Here is a 15,871-nt window from a genome sequence, read left to right on the forward strand (position 1 = left end):
GCCGAGGCCGTTTAGGGCTTTAAAGGTCAGCATTGACATTTTGAATTGTGCTCGGAAAAGTACTGGGAGCCAATGTAGGTCTTGACACAAAATGGTGTCAATCGTGCATCTCATGAGAGGGATCTCTGAAAGGTAGGGGGTGGTCTGCAAAAAGGTTCTTGATGCCTAAGGCAGAAGTTTTTTGGAGTTCACGTGGACAAAGAAGACCACCAACATTGTACTTTAATGGATTTTATGAGCAGGGAGAGGAAAATAAGGAACAACACAAGAGGAATCACAGAACCAGAGAACTGTAGGTTTGGAAGGTACCCACCGAGGGTCATCTAGTCCAAACTCCTGCAGTGCAGCAATTACAGGAATCAGAAAAGATCTTACAGCCCCATCTGTTGCCCAAGAATCTCTTTCCCTTCTTGGGCAGGCAACAGGTTGAACACCTTACAGGTGGAATGTGCAGCACTGGTGTCAACATCACGGCCTGCACCATGAGTCCAACTCACCCTTTGTGGCCTTTGTCCTTATATATTATCTGGGAGTGCTGACAATACTTTAGCTCCCATGCCGGGGGTCACCTCCCCGTGACCTTCTCTAAGTCTATGTATGGCAAGTTCAGGTGAGTAGTCATGGCCAACAGTGAACTACAAAGTAATGGGACAACCTAGATATTCCCATCCTATGCTACTCAGCGCTTAAAAGTGCTGAATCACTGTTTTATGACTCACATGTGAGCCTAGGTAGCCCTAGCTCTAAGGGACACAACTCCTGGCCAGGTGGCCTTTCTAGTATAGGTGCTGTGATTCATGCTTAAAGAACTCTACAGAGCTGCACTATTCTATCTACCAGCAAGTGCTAGGTACAGGCCTGAACACCTTTGTGGGACATCCAAAGGGGTACATAGTACATAGTACATAGGCAGTACTGTAGCATGCACATACGTAGAATTACCATTCATACTTTCCACCAAATAGGCAGAGGATGTAGGCATCTGCCACACCGACGTTGGGAGCAGATCCAGAAGGCACCTTCTAATTAACTCATGGAGAACATTTATGACTGAAGCTCTAGTAGATGCTAATCTTGGATCTGCAAAAAGGGAAAAAACGGATTCTGTTAGCAGATCTTAATGCGCATGTTGGAGCTGGGGAGATGCTCTTCATATAGGAGAATGTTTCACTGGCAGAATGAGCCCAAATCATTCAAACTTTTCTAGGCCAAAGCCACCATTTTGAATTGGATCCAGGGGGGGAGTGGTAGTCAATAGAGCATTGTAAGACAAGTGTAACAAACTCTCATTGGCCTATGCCTGTCAAAGGATGGGCCACAGCAATATTTTCAAGTTTCCAGACAGTCTTCAAGGGCAGCCCCAGCTTTGTGCCCTCTAAGCCATGCCTAGAACAACATATGTGAAAATAAGAAAGCAGTGCATGGGAGATCCATCAAGTCAGACTCATGCCCTAGGAATGTGCAGGGCTGGCCTGTCCATTTTGTAGATGGGACAGTGGTTCCGGGTGCCAGCCCTAAAGATACCTTCTGCTGCTTTCCTCGGTGGTGTGACCTTTCTAGAGCCTGAGGTCTATCCAGACTTGTTTGGGCGGCGTGGGCTGCAATTACCTCGCAACCACCACTGCGCTTAGCTCATGCTTTGTGTCTGGCAAGAAGTCTGTCTGGGCTGGTTGTGAAACCAAAGTTTTGCTGCCATAGGGAAGGGAGCAATTAAGGGAGAAGGCAGCGCAAGGGAATTGCCCTGAACCTAGGTCTAAAATGGCACAGCAAGCTTCCAGTTGGGGCAAGGAGTGGGTGGCTACACAAAGCTGCAGAAGAGTGTATACATTTGACCATAGAAAGCGTGCCCCCACCCACAGGAATGTAGGGATTTGCCTTGTACCAAGTCAGAAATTGGTCCATCTAGACATCTGTTGTCTACACCAGCCTTGCCCAACTTGGCTGCCCCCTCCAGATGTTTTGGATAGCTCCCATCATCCCCAGCCAGTATGTCCTTGTTGCAGGCCCAAACATCTGGAGAGCACCAGGCTCAGGAAGGGTAGCATAACCCTGAAATATGGGCCAGTGTTGTTGTCCTGGCATGTTGGGTGTTTTCAGGAAAATCTTTAGTCTACCCAGGCCTTGTCACCAGCTCACCACCCATCAGATAAATTGTAGACCTATTCACTGATGCTAGTATGTATGCTTCCTAACTTACTTACTCCTCTGTGCACCACTGGGAAAATTCCTGTGGGCACCCATCCCTCTAAGGTCAACCCTTAGCGCAACTATTTTTAAAAAAAGACATAATCTTAATAGGAAAACTGTGTTGCTGTGTCCCTAAATAACTTTTTAAAAAAACTGAAACAAGTTGGGCATGCCACTATTTATAAAGATATTCTACTATTTTACAAAACTCAAATTATTGGAACCATTTTGAAGCAGACACTTTTTGTGTCTTCTGTGGTACAGCCCATTTTTTTACCTTTGCTGCCTCCAGTGCTGTTAGAATCTCTGCAGTAACTCAGATGCAGGCTTATATAGCAGCAGGCCACCCCCATACTGTACAAAGAGACCACATGTGTGGTAAGTTAGAAATGATTTACTTACAAACTCTTCAAAGGTCAGAGTCATGGGCTTTTTTGTACAGCAGAAAGAAAATTTAGGTAATAAACTTAGGTTCCAAAGTAGTAAATATTTCTAAATTATTTGTATAAAACCACAAAGATGGCTGACTAAAGCCACATGGTCTAAGCTTGGTTCATATATTCAAATAGAATTTCCTGGAGCATCCAGCTTTGACCTCCTTCTTGGTATGGTTCAAAAAGCGAAAAGTGAAAAGAACAAAGGCTGGATAACCCTTCCCAAGGTGGAGTGTGTGACCTAGCTAAGCCTGGCAGGACAGCTAACTCTATGTTCTTAACCCCTTCATCATTAATTACCGTATTTTTTGCACCATAACACTCACTTTTTTCCTCCTAGAAAGTAAGGGGAAATGTCTGTGCGTGTTATGGAGGAAATGCCTACGGGTGGCATGCCTACGGATTTTCCTCCTCTAAAAACTACGTGCGTGTTATGGTCGGGTGCGTGTTATAGAGCGAAAAATACGGTAGTTTTAAGGATGTTGGTTATATGAAGCCTCTTACCCCACATTCAGGCCAGTGGGCACATTTCGCTTTTTAAGTGAGTGCTTTTGGTCATGTCTCTCTACTATCCGCTGGATCAGTTCCCTACAAGGGGGGGGGGGGACATATGCCAAGTTTGAAGCAGAAATAGGTGCAGAAATTGCCAGTGTTTGCTTATACGTCCCATGTTGAGAGCAGAACTAATTCAACTGAATATGATCAGAAATCACCGCTGTTATCATTTTCAGTCTGCAAACAATCTGTAATTGTTTATGTCCCACCCACCCCCACCCTGGCCACCGCCATGTTTCCTTTGCACTGAAATGAATGGGTTGGAATAATGTAACTGTAACTTAACTTACATAATTTATATAATCAGTTCCACAAATTGCATAATGTTCACTGTTTACATATTTAATTCCATAAATTGAGTAAGTTAAGCAAGTTATGCTGACAGCGAGACAATGAACATAATTTCTGGCAGAAGACAAACTGCAGCAGAACAGAAACGGTGACGCATGTGACGGAGACAGACAGGGTGGGACAGAAAACGGTGCTTTTTTACATCCCTTTCTCTGAGACAGGCAGCTTCTCACGGCATATTCACCTAAAGCCCATTGTGGCAAAATTGGGGCTCCTTTGATTTAACATGACCGCAGTGTTGTGAGGTCAGATAGGCTGCTAGCCAGGGCTGGCACCAACACCTGGTATCTTTGGACAGTTGACAAGTCCCAGCCCTGAAATGTGCCCTGAGCTCCCTTCCCTTTAATTCCCCACCCTGATCTGGTGCTCTGTGCAATGCTGGGCTCTGCATTTCAAATTGGGTTCCTTTGGACTGAAAGGTGAGCTAAAAGCAGCCTGACTGAACAATGAATTAATGAAACCAACCACAACTTTCCAAGTGAGCAACTTTCCGCAAAGCAGGTTCCATTCCCGTGATCTGTGTTTTTAACTTGCACAGTTCCTTGGGCTTGACAGAAAATTATCACCAGGTCTGTGCATTTACGCTTTTCAACCCAGTTAAAAACTAAAGCGGCAAAGACCTGTCGTGGAACAATAGTGGGGAGGCTGACACTAATCTCTCTCTTTCTAAGGCCCTTCCCAGCGACCATTGCTCAATTTGCAGCCTTATCCAACAAAGAGGGGGGAAATCCTTGTAATAATAATTAAAGGCTGACACCTCTTCATTAGGAGGAGTGCCTAGAAATTAACAATGGCAGATGAGGCGTCTGAGGCCCTGTAAAGGCATGTGGCAGATGCAGGCACAAGTCGTGAAGAGAAGCGTTGGCCCTGTTGGGACGGGAAAGTATACAGCAGTTGGGAAGAGCTCTGAAGTGGGACTCGTGCGGACCAAGGCATCAAGGAATCTGCTGGATACAAAACTAGTCACACATGGTGATGAATACTCTTTAGCACCCTGCTCATTAAAGTAGAACCAGCCAGGCGTTGTCAGCAGGCATCAGGTCACAGCATTCCTCCAAACCCTCCAGTTGTATCACAGACAGGTAGGTGGGACTGCTCTTTATCTTTCTCAGAGATGGATGTCATCCTTCTGAGATCTTACCAGAGAAGGTGACTAGGATGCCCTTGTTTGGAAGCAAAGCTTCCCAGTTCATCATGAAAGATTGTGGGCAAGGGGGCTGTCGAAGATTTCAATCAGATATATTTTTTTTGCAAGTGACCTTTTGCTAGAAGGGGCTACTGGAGAGCTCCTTACAAATATGCGTGTTTTTCTATTCTCATGCTCATCAGAATGGCCTATAAAATGTCAGAATGCATTTGGTTTTGTCCCATTTAGTTCTGGTTAGACCTATTGATAAGTAACCTGCCTACAAATGCCAGATGGTAATTTTAAATAAAACGTTTCTATGGTAAAGAAGCATGTTTTACTTTCAAGCTGATGTTCAACTAATACCCTTCTTCTTGAGTTTCCATTTCTTCCTATCACAAGAAGAACTGTGTGTGTGTGTGTGTGTGTGTGTGTGTGTGTTTAAAAGAGTGATGTGAGATTTCACCTTTGAAAGGATAGCTATTTTCCTTAATCTCACAGAGTTCCACATCCAGCTGGGAAATATATGCAAGTAAATCTATTTTAGTATTCTCAATGAAGGGCATTATAGAAATTTTTTTTTTGAAATCCCATATAGACCAGAACATGCCTCTGAATGACAGCTGGGTGATGATGAACAATATGCCACAATTGTCTCTTATTTACCAGAAAGAAATCCTCTTTCTTCGTACCTATCCCTGGTAAAACACTGCACACTTTCCTGCCTTTTAAAGAGATGTAAGCCCACTGAGTTCAGGGTGACTTACTCCAGACAGCAGCTATGACTGCTTCCCCTAATGTGAAAGGAAGGTGAGACAAAAACACCTCCTATTGTACCTAGGAATTGGATGGAAATTCAATTCAGTTTGAATTTAAAAGTGAAAACAGATTTGCACTTCAAAATTCACACTTTTCCAAAGTTTGAAATGCACTTCTCTAGTAAAGTAAGAGAATGCAAATACTGGGGTAAAGTGTTCACAAAAAAGTGTTCATACTTTCTAGTTTAAAAATAAAATTAAAATGCAATATTGGGGTAAATTGCTTTGCAAAAATGTGTCTATCAGGGGAAATTGCTTTACTGGCCGAGGGAGCTGATGTTTGTCCGCAGTTTTTCCGGGTCATGTGGCCAGCATGACTAAGCCGCTTCTGGCGAACGAGAGCAGAGCACGGAAACGCCGTTTACCTTCCCGCCGGAGCGGTACCTATTTATCTACTTGCACTTTGACGTGCTTTCGAACTGCTAGGTTGGCAGGAGCTGGGACTGAACAATGGGCGCTCACCCCATCGTGGGGAGTTGAAGCGCTGACCTTCCGATCAGCACCACAGCACCACCCGCGTATATATTAGAAGTCTGCATTAAAATTCTGCTGAATTCTTGTGAGGATTTGTTCATACAAAATTCACAAACTGATATGGAAATGTGGAGAGCTGACTTGTAACATCCTGAATTGGGGTGGGGGTGGATTGTCAAGGATCATTTGGATGACCTTGAACTATGAACTTAACATGAACCAAATTAGTTTGCTTTGTAAAGGGATGGTGGGAATCTGGAATCAGTTCCTTTTTCGACATGTTGGACTTGAACTAGTTAAAACAGGCTTTCTAAGCTCTGAAAATTGTGTGCTCTGCCAACAATTGGTGTCCTTCTCCCTTTGAGGCTTGAGGTATTGCAGTGAATTTCACACCTAGGCAGAAATGTGAATTCAGGTATCTCTACATCCTAGGGATGGTGACTATATTGCTGGACTACAACTCCCATCATCCCTTACCAATGGCTGCAAGGGCTGGTGGAAATAGGAGTTCAAGAATATCTGGAGAGCCACTGGGTGGCCATTCCTACTGTACCTGTGGTGGTGGCCCAAAGGGCCACAATAAATGTGATAATGTGTACCTCTGTAAATCCTTGAGTTTGCTTCTAATAGAGAAGTTATGGTAGCCTTTTACTTTATGAAACTGATGATTTTGCACGTTGCCACACACACAACCGCCCCCCGCCCCCCTATTGGGGCAGAAATACAGCTAATATGTGAATCACAAAGATACAGCTCAAAGCTAGAACGTAAGTTGCTACATGGTGCAAATGGCTACCCAACATGCATACTAACACAATGTAACAGAACATGGTGGGAATCAGAACTTAATCAACATAAATTGCCATTGCTTATGGTGCATGTGTATTAAACATGAAATGAGGTAATGATGTATATGATTGGTGAAAATTGAAATGCTTTGTTTGAAATTTTATAAATACCACTGCCTGGACAACCTGGCAGGGTTGCAGTTTTGTGGGACGATGTGACTGTAACCTATTACCCACTATCCACAAACACTACCTAGGCTGTCTGTGACCATTTGCTCTGCATGTCTCCTCAGCAGGTATACTGACAGACAGGCCCTTCACGGTCTCATGCAGTGACATGACAGCCATGGAGATGGTTTCACTGGCACTGCTGTTGGTGTCAGGAGGTAAGAGTGTACAAACATGTTTCCAAAGCCAGTCACTGTTCTAAATGGAGTTTTCAACCTCAGGTAAATGACAGCGCATATGAAGCATGTTGCTCAGATGTACACAGGATATGCCAAGTCAGACCAGTAATGTCAGCACTGACTGGCAGCAGCTCTCCAGGATTTGAGGCAGGAGCGCCGCCCAGCCCTACCTGGAGACGCACTATTTGAGCCTAGGACCTTGTTTCACTGAGCACTGGTGCAGCTTTCCTCAGCCTCAGGGCTGCATTACCTTGTAGGCTACCTTCCGGGGGCCATATTGCAGTGGTTGGTGGGTGGGGCCAGAAGGAAAAGTGGGTGGAGCAACAAATGTTAGTTTACTCACACATCACTCTCTGTCCTTCCTCCAGGTAAACAAGAAGCATTGGCAGAGTTCAAGGATATTTTCTAGCCAGGACAGAACATTCCAGAAGGGTGCAAAGCAGGACCAGTGAGAAGTGTGGGCTGTGGAGAAGGGGTGCAGCTGGGAAGCAGGTGTGGCCTGTGGGGAGTCCTGAGGCCCAAATAGAGAGGGCTGCAGAGCTGCATTCTCACACACACACACACACACACACACACACACACACACACACACCTGAGGTTTCCCACTCTTTCCATATAACAAGGGTAGGGAACCTCTATCTCACAGGCCATTCATGGCCTGCCGGGGGGGTCTAAGTTGGCCCATTTTTCCCAAGCCATGCCAGTCCACCCATCAGCTGTCCACTCAGCCCATCCACTCAGCTAGCAAGGAACAGAGGCACACAGGCAAACTGAGAAGGATTTAACGCCTGCTCATCAGCTAGTGAGCAGGGGGTGAAATCCTGCTCAGTTCAGCAGCATTCCATGCAAATCCCTCCCTGATTCTGGAAGCGGTTTGCATGGAAACCCCATTAGAAGGATGGGGAGAAAGTTTGTTTTAGCAGCACCTTGCTGCAAGGGGCTTTGACATCCCAACTTTGGGGCTTGTAAGCACCTTGCATCACAAGTCATTGTGACATCAGGTGGTTATTAATAATAATAATAATAATAATAATAATAATAATAATAATAATAATAAGGTTTATATACCGCCCTTCATCATAAGATCTCAGGGTGGTTCACAGAATAAAACTGCCCAGGTGGGCAGTTCTTCTGATAGACGTCGGAGGCCAACAAGACCTGGAGGGCCATGGATTCCCATCCCATGATCTATGCATGCAACTAGCCATGGTAGCTGTGTGCAGGCTCCAAGTTCAGAGGCATCTCTAGGTACCAGTTGCTGGGGATGCAGCAATGGAAAAGAGCTATGGTCTTCATCTTCTTCTGGTGGGCATCCCAGAGGCATCTGATTGGCCACTGTCTGGGAAACAGGATGCTGGGCTCGATGGACCCTTGCCTCTGGTGACGCAGCAGAGCCTTTCTTACTGTCCCTGTTCTTGTCTCTCCACCCCCACCCCCACCCCGATTTGCAGCGGCTGCGCAGGAAGAGTCACGAATCGTTGGAGGAACCGCATGCATGAAAGGTTTCCAACCTTGGCATGCAGCCATCTATGACATGAACCGGTTCTATTGCAGCGGGGCTCTGGTGACCATGGAGTGGGTGTTGACCGCTGCACACTGCAGACTCCCAGGGTACGCCTTTGCCTCTTTGACCTAGCAGACTGCTTCAGGGAATCTGATCACTCCCACGGTGGCAGCCAAGAAGTAGATAAACAAAAAACATTTCTTACCAAGTAACTTATTCACTATGCACCCAGAGAGAGAGACGAAGGAATGCAGTCGACCTAGGATAATGGCGTTGCTCTGAGTGAAGTCCCACCCCTTCCATGTCTCCTATTATATGTCACAACCGGCACCAGCTGATCTGTGCTTTCTGCCTCTGAGTTTTCTGTTCTATTAATCTCAGGGCATGCCTTGTTCTGGGAGGGGGGGTCAGGAATGCTTTCAAGGGACACTGAGTCTGTTAGCTGTCTCTTCCCTGGTGCTTCTTCTTCTTGCTGCTCTCCCAATATTTCCCATCTCCTCCCCTCTGCAGCCTCTGAACTATTCCCTTCTGCAAACCACTGTTCTAAATCTATACTTTCCTCCTGTTCTCGGGAAGGTTCAGGAGGAGGTTCAGGAGAAGGTTCAGGAGGAGGAGGGCAGTCCTCACCATTCCTCCTCAGTCCAGCCCCTGACACAGACTGCCTCTAGCAAAATCCCCTCTTCTGCCTAAGGGCCCCTCCAGCTCTCAGTACTGTTAGCACCTGCAAAAGGTTTGGGACAGTCACACTAGTTCCACTTCCAGTCAGTGAATATCCTGTAACTTCCTGCTGAAGCCCCACAACTTTTTATGCCGCAGATGTTCTGGATTCATATTTGTCCTGCTTTTGTTACACAATATCCCCTCCAGACAGCGATAGTGTGGTTGCATTGGGGAAGCATTACGGAACAAACTAAAGCAGAATGAACTTGCCACTAATCCACAGTGATTGAGGCAAGACCATGTTGCAGAAGACAATGAAACATCAGCCTAAGTGGTTAACAGGTCACAAGACTGGACCATGAACTTTGCTCTAGCTGTGGCAGTTCTTGTAAGAGAAAATGGATAGTAGTGGTGGCATCTTTTATACTAGGATGAAAAGCTTCTTTTGTTTACTGCAAAGGGCTACATTCTCTAGAAGATATTATGTTAGGGGCTGGTGGTTGATGGTGGTGGGACTAGAGCCAGAAGTGGGTGGAGTACCCCCTCTCTCTGCCACCTCTTCTCACTCTTGGGCAGTGCACACACCATACATTTAAAGCACATAACTTCTCCCTCCCCGCACACAAAAATCCTGGGAACTGTAGTTGGTTGAGGCTGCTGGGAATTGTAGCTCTGTGCTTGATAAATTATAATCCCCAGGATCCTTAGGGTTAAAAGAATGTACAGTGGTACCTCAGGTTACATACGCTTCAGGTTACAGACGCTTCAGGTTACAGACTCCACTAACCCAGAAATAGTACCTCTGGTTAAGAACTTTGCTTCAAGCTGAGAACAGAAATCGTGCTCCGGTGGCTTGGCGGCAGCGGGAGGCCCCAATAGCTAAAGTGGTGCTTCAGGTTAAGAACGGACCTCCGGAACGAATTAAGTACTTAACCCGAGGTACCACTGTATTTAAATGTATGGCGTGTGTGAAGCCTCTCCTCCAGCCTCCTGTCACCTGCATGAAATTAGACTGAGGGCCACATGAAATTAGGGCAAGTTGCCCACCCAGCTGTCAGGAGCTGGAGTCGGGAGCAGGCTAGCAATAAAACACCCTGTGTCAGTTAACACTTTATTCAAAGAAACTAAAATAGCACAGGCCTAGTGATTCCAGCAACTCTTCCCAGGTCTTGCTTCAAAGAGGCAGTTGGGAGAACTTCCCACTGCTAAGACTCCTCCCTTGGGTCCTTCCCCAGCAACCTGAGGTGTCTTTATCTTGTCTCTCTTTGCTCTGCCCTCTTCATTCCTCCTCCTGGGAGACCATGAGGAGGGGAGATGGTCACCTCAGGAAGGGGATATTTCCCTGGCTCCTTCAGCAACCAGCCTCTTGGCACACCTCCTCTCTAGCCTCTGCTTCTGCCTCTCATTCTGGACTGCTCTCTGCCACAGCCTCTTCCCACTCACTGAACCCTGTTGCCTCTTCAGCTTCCAACACCTCCTCCTCCCAGTCTCCTCCCTCTTTCCCTCTGACCATTCATCGTCATCCCACCAGCAATCCCTGGGCTCTGAGCCTTGTTCCCCTGGGGGTTCCCTTGGGGGTTCCCCAGCCAGTCCATGACACCATGCCACTCTAGACTTTTAACTACAGTGGTACCTTGGGTTAAGTACAGTATTTTTTTGCTCTATAAGACGCACCAGACCACAAGACACACCTAGTTTTTGGAGGAGGAAAACAAGAAAAAGAAATATTCTGAATCTCAGAAGCCAGAACAGCAAGAGGGATCGCTGCGCAGTGAAAGCAGCAATCCCTCTTGCTGTTCTGGCTTCTGGGATAGCTGCGCAGCCTGCATTCGCTCCATCGGACGCACACACATTTCCCCTTACTTTTAAGGAGGAAAAAAGTGAGTCTTATAGAGCAAAAAATACGGTACTTAATTCGTTCCGGAGGTCCGTTCTTAACCTGAAACTGTTCTTAATCTGAAGCACCAATTTAGCTAATGGGGCCTCCTGCTGCTGCTGCGCTACCGCTGCACGATTTCTGTTCTCATCCTGAAGCAAAGTTCTTAACCCGAGGTACTATTTCTGGGTTAGCGGAGTCTGTAACCTGAAGCGTCCGTAACCTGAACCATATGTAACCCGAGGTACCACTGTATTTCTCTTTCTCGCAGATTTCCCAAGTAACCCCCTTTTGCCTTGCTCTCCTGCAGCACCACTTACGTGCGCCTGGGAGTGCACAACATGTTGCGCATGGAGGACACTGTACAGCAAAAGAGAGCGGTCCGGCTCGTGCCTCACCCAAACTACGATTCCATCAGCAAGGACAATGACATCATGCTGATCAGGCTCTCCTCACCAGCGGCCATCACCGACAGTGTCCAGCCCATCAACGTGGCCAGTCAGTGCGTTGCTCCAGGAACGCGGTGCCTTGTGACAGGGTGGGGCAGGACCAGCAGCTCAAGACGTAGGGCCTTCAAATATTTTAACATTTTTAAGGCAGAGGTGGGAGAGGGGCCATAGGAGCAGCTGGAAAGATTTTGCCACCATACAGATGTGGGTTGTGTGGATCAAGCAAAGCATGCAATCGATCGAGATCCCTTTATTCAAATGATGTTCCAAAGAATGCAAGCAAAGGCCAAATAATGCCAACAAAGCTTAATAGTGCCTACACGGGCTGGCAGCAGCTCTCCAGGGTTTCAGGCAGGAGCTGGAGATTGAACCTGGGACATTCTTCATGTGAAGCAGATGCTCTACCCTGGAGTTACAGCCCTTCTCTTGGGAGCGGCCTTATTGTCAGACCAATTGCCCATCTAGCTTAGTAGTGTCAACACTAACTGGCAGCAGCAAGTCCAGATTTTCGGACAGTGTTTCACCACCCAGCCCTGAAATATATCTCTGTGTATGTGTGGTTTGTGAGAGAGAGGGAAGGGTGTGCTTGGGCAGAGAGAGTGGGGAGATATATATGTGGCTTTGTATTTGTGGTACGTTTGTGTGTGTAAATGTGAGAAATGCCTATGTGGTATATTTTTCCAAGTACTAGGGAATGCTTCCAGGTGTTTTTTAGATAGCAACAGCATCATTGAGTCTGTGTGTGTGGTGTGGGGGGGGGAATTATTACATTATTTCCACATTTGGGACCAGCAGCACATAGCTGACTTCCCATGGTCGCCTTGCCCGAGAGGGAGCAGCAATGACTGTACACTCTCTAACTTTGTGTCCTGTCATGCTCCTGTGGGCGCCATTTTGTGACTGGCACCCGCCACCCTTTCACAAAATTCCAAGTGTGCTACTGGTCCAAAACGGTTGGCGACCCCTAACCTTGGTAACTGTCGTCTCTACAGCAAGCATCCCTGAAGAATTGCAGTGTGTTTATCTCCCCATCATCACGCAGAGTGAGTGTGAGGCGGTGTATCCTGATGCCATCACCGAGAACATGTTGTGCGCTGGCGTGAGGGAAGGGGGTGCTGACACTTGCCAGGTGAGGAAAATCCTTTAATTCAGAGGCAACTTAGGGCCAAACTAGATCATGGTTAGCCAAACTAAGACCCGGGGGCCGGATCTGGCCCAATCGCCTTCTAAATCCAGCCTGCGGACGGGCTGGGAATCAGCGTGTTTTTATATGAGTAGAATGTGTCCTTTTATTTAAAATGCATCTCTGGGTTATTTGTGGGGCATAGGAATTCATTCATTTTTTCCTCCAAAATATAGTCTGGTCCCCCACAAGGTCTGAGGGACAGCCCACGGCTGAAAAAGTTTGCTGACCCCTGAACTAGATGGTGTGCAAAATGCATTATTGTATGATACAGAGGCGCCGATTTGGGCCCCAAGTTATGGGTGCCCAGCAGGGTGTCATGATGTCACATTAGGACATGATGTTATGACATCACACGCCCCACAGCCTCAGAACCTTACTTCTGGTGGCTATGGAAATCCAGTCCCGAGGTCTCACAAGGCCTCAGACAGCATCTCCAAGGTCTCGCAAGGCCTCAGACGTGACTTCTGGGGCTTTGCGAGGCACTGAAAATTGCACTGGGGGCCCTGCAGTGTGGGTGCTGAGCACCCACAATTCATTTTTGTGGGTGCTCGGGCCCCCAGGGCCCCCTAGAGATGGCACCCCTGGGATGAGTGAGAGACAGAAACAGAGACACAGACAGAGAGACAGGGGAGGTACAATCAGGATCAGCATAATGGCTCCTTTAAAACTATTTCCCCCATGTCACTGTCAAAATACAGTATAAACATTCCAAGTCAGCGCTGCTGTTAGGCAGACTGAAATGAGGCAATGAGCAGCTCGGAGGTGTTGGGAAGACGAGAGTCCTGTGCCACCATGCCTGGGGCAGCCCATCCCAATTCACCATATGAAATGGAAAGGTGCCACTCCCTGCCCCACCTGTGCTGTCATTCCCCCCACAACTATTGCCACCACCAGACTGCCCTCCCCCCACGCCAAACTCAGCAAGAGCCGAGAGTCCAACAGTAGCTGGAGTGCACCTTGTTCGCATTTTGCCTGTTTCCTGCTATGGTCCTTATTGTCTCTAGTCCTTGTTCGGACACCTTGTTTCTTGGGCCGTACTTTTTGCCACCTGCTTTCCGTCCGTTCCAAGGTGACTTTCATGTAATTGCTTAATTTTACAAGATGTTTTAAGCCCAGAACTGGCTGAGGACAGTAGAGGCTTGTGTGCCCGTGGCTGTGTTACAGCATCTGCGAGCTGCTAAGACCGAGACTTTTTCTGTGTTTAAACACCCCGGAACTGCCACTTCATGTTTAGTTTCGATAGCCAGGACCTGCAGCAAAATGCTGTGGTTTGGGACTGCTCCAGTTCAGGGTTTCAGCCAGCCATGCCCACTCCTAGGATACTCCATTCCATTTTACTCTCTCCACTCCTCCACTGCCCACCCCACCCCCGGCAACAGATACTGCACATTCTATGGCCACTGAGCATGCTCAGTCTTCACTGGACTGTTTTAGGGTTTGTTCAGGGTTTCTGTCTCTTTCAAGGTTTTTCCCCTGAAGTCTTTTTTTTGTACTTTTACAAACCTCAAGGTGGAGATGGGTGTATCTGTGGGTATCAGTTTCACTCAGTTGCTAATTTTTCCACTCTTTGGTTCAGTACTCCACACTTACAGATCAACTCGTGACTTAGAAAATAAATATCTTCAAGAACAGTCATCAGCATTTTAGTGCCGATGTTTGTATGCAGTGTTGCCTGATATAAGCATTTTTGCAAAGCACATTTCCCTAATGTGGTGCATTTTGTATGGTATTTTCACTAAGACATGCATTTATATGTACACCTTGCTCTGGTATATGCATTTTTGTACACATGACAAAATTTGGAGATACGTAATCTCCAGAGGTGCCACATGATGACTGTGTACAGGATACTCTTTCTTTCTTTCTTTCTTTCTTTCTTTCTTTCTTTCTTTCTTTCTTTCTTTCTTTCTTTCTCTTTCTCTCGCTCTTTCCCAGGCACTCGCTTCTTCTTAACAGAGATCTGAACAGATTGCTTGCAAAAGTCACTTAAAATTAAGCCAAAGATGAAATGTTCTATTAAGACTTCACATGGGGGTGGGATTTTCTCCCTGTGCAGGGCGATTCTGGGGGACCCCTCATCTGCAACGAAGAACTTCAGGGCATCGTGTCTTGGGGTCCAGAGGTGTGCGGCCAGCCTGGGAAACCTGGTATCTATACTAAGGTCTGCAACTACGTCGGCTGGATCCGGGAGGTGATACAGCGCGGGTGACGCCAGCTCAGAGACGAAGCGCACAAATAAAGCATAAGAAATGAACTCAAGTCTGCATCTCCCTTGTTCTCTCCCCCTCACCCCAGTGCACAAACATTATCCCATGCCTTTTCCGCTTCCTGTGCCTACATGGATGCATGCCGACCAGGCCAGTGATCAGTGAGGTTGGGAGCACGCTGAGACTAACAATGGCCCATTGAGGGCAGTCCTGTGTGGGAGGCTCCCCCTGCTGCCAACTTTTCCCAGGTGCCGAAGGCAGATCACAAATTGCAGAAGGTTCCAGGAAAGCATAAGGCAGGGGTGGAGAACCTCAGGCCTGGGGAACAAATGCCTCTTTTTCTCCAAGCCTCTTTTTCTGACTCTCGGGTCTTTGCCCAGGCCACACCCTCTCCTTAGCCACACATTTTCCCCTGGGACATTCACCTCACCAGCCCTGCTTCATGCCCTTCTGGAAGGCCCGAGAAAAAAACACACCAAGAACTCTGGACAATATAAGTTTCAGCACTGGGAGTGGTCCCTACTTCTTGAATGCCCAGCTGGGTGTGTCCTTGCCCTCTCATTCATTCATTCATTCATTCACCAATGGGGAAAACAGGGGTCTCCTAACAGCTCTCAACGGGACGCAGGTGGCGCTGTGGGTAAAAGCCTCAGCGCCTAGGGCTTGCCGATCGAAAGGTCGGCGGTTCGAATCCCCGCGGCAGGGTGCGCTCCCGTTGCTCGGTCCCAGCGCCTGCCAACCTAGCAGTTCGAAAGCACCTCCGGGTGCAAGTAGATAAATAGGGACCGCTTACTGGCGGGAAGGTAAACGGCGTTTCCGTGTGCTGCGCTGGCTCGCCAGATGCAGCTT

General features: G+C 47.3%; 1 protein-coding gene across 1 annotated transcript; it reads left to right on the forward strand.

Moving 5' to 3' along the window:
• Positions 1-7,030: 7,030 nt before the first annotated feature.
• LOC128419353 (kallikrein-6-like) lies at positions 7,031-15,069 on the forward strand. The gene is made up of 5 exons (XM_053399937.1): positions 7,031-7,119; positions 8,592-8,751; positions 11,491-11,678; positions 12,460-12,758; positions 14,872-15,069. Exons 1-5 carry the CDS (start codon positions 7,071-7,073, stop codon positions 15,022-15,024), a joined length of 849 nt encoding a protein of 282 aa, XP_053255912.1. The 5' UTR covers positions 7,031-7,070; the 3' UTR covers positions 15,025-15,069.
• The last annotated feature ends 802 nt before the right edge of the window (positions 15,070-15,871 follow it).

The sequence above is a fragment of the Podarcis raffonei genome, chromosome 8 (genome assembly GCF_027172205.1).
Source record: "Podarcis raffonei isolate rPodRaf1 chromosome 8, rPodRaf1.pri, whole genome shotgun sequence".
NCBI lineage: Eukaryota > Metazoa > Chordata > Lepidosauria > Squamata > Lacertidae > Podarcis > Podarcis raffonei.

Excerpts from the sequence above, each read along its gene's own strand:
- LOC128419353 (XM_053399937.1), top strand. The coding sequence starts at position 7,071 with ATGACAGCCATGGAGATGGTTTCACTGGCACTGCTGTTGGTGTCAGGA. Across the intron at positions 8,752-11,490 it reads GCACACTGCAGACTCCCAGG|CACCACTTACGTGCGCCTGG; the intron begins GTACGCCTTTGC and ends GCTCTCCTGCAG. Across the intron at positions 11,679-12,459 it reads CCAGCCCATCAACGTGGCCA|AGGGAGCAGCAATGACTGTA; the intron begins GTCAGTGCGTTG and ends GCCTTGCCCGAG.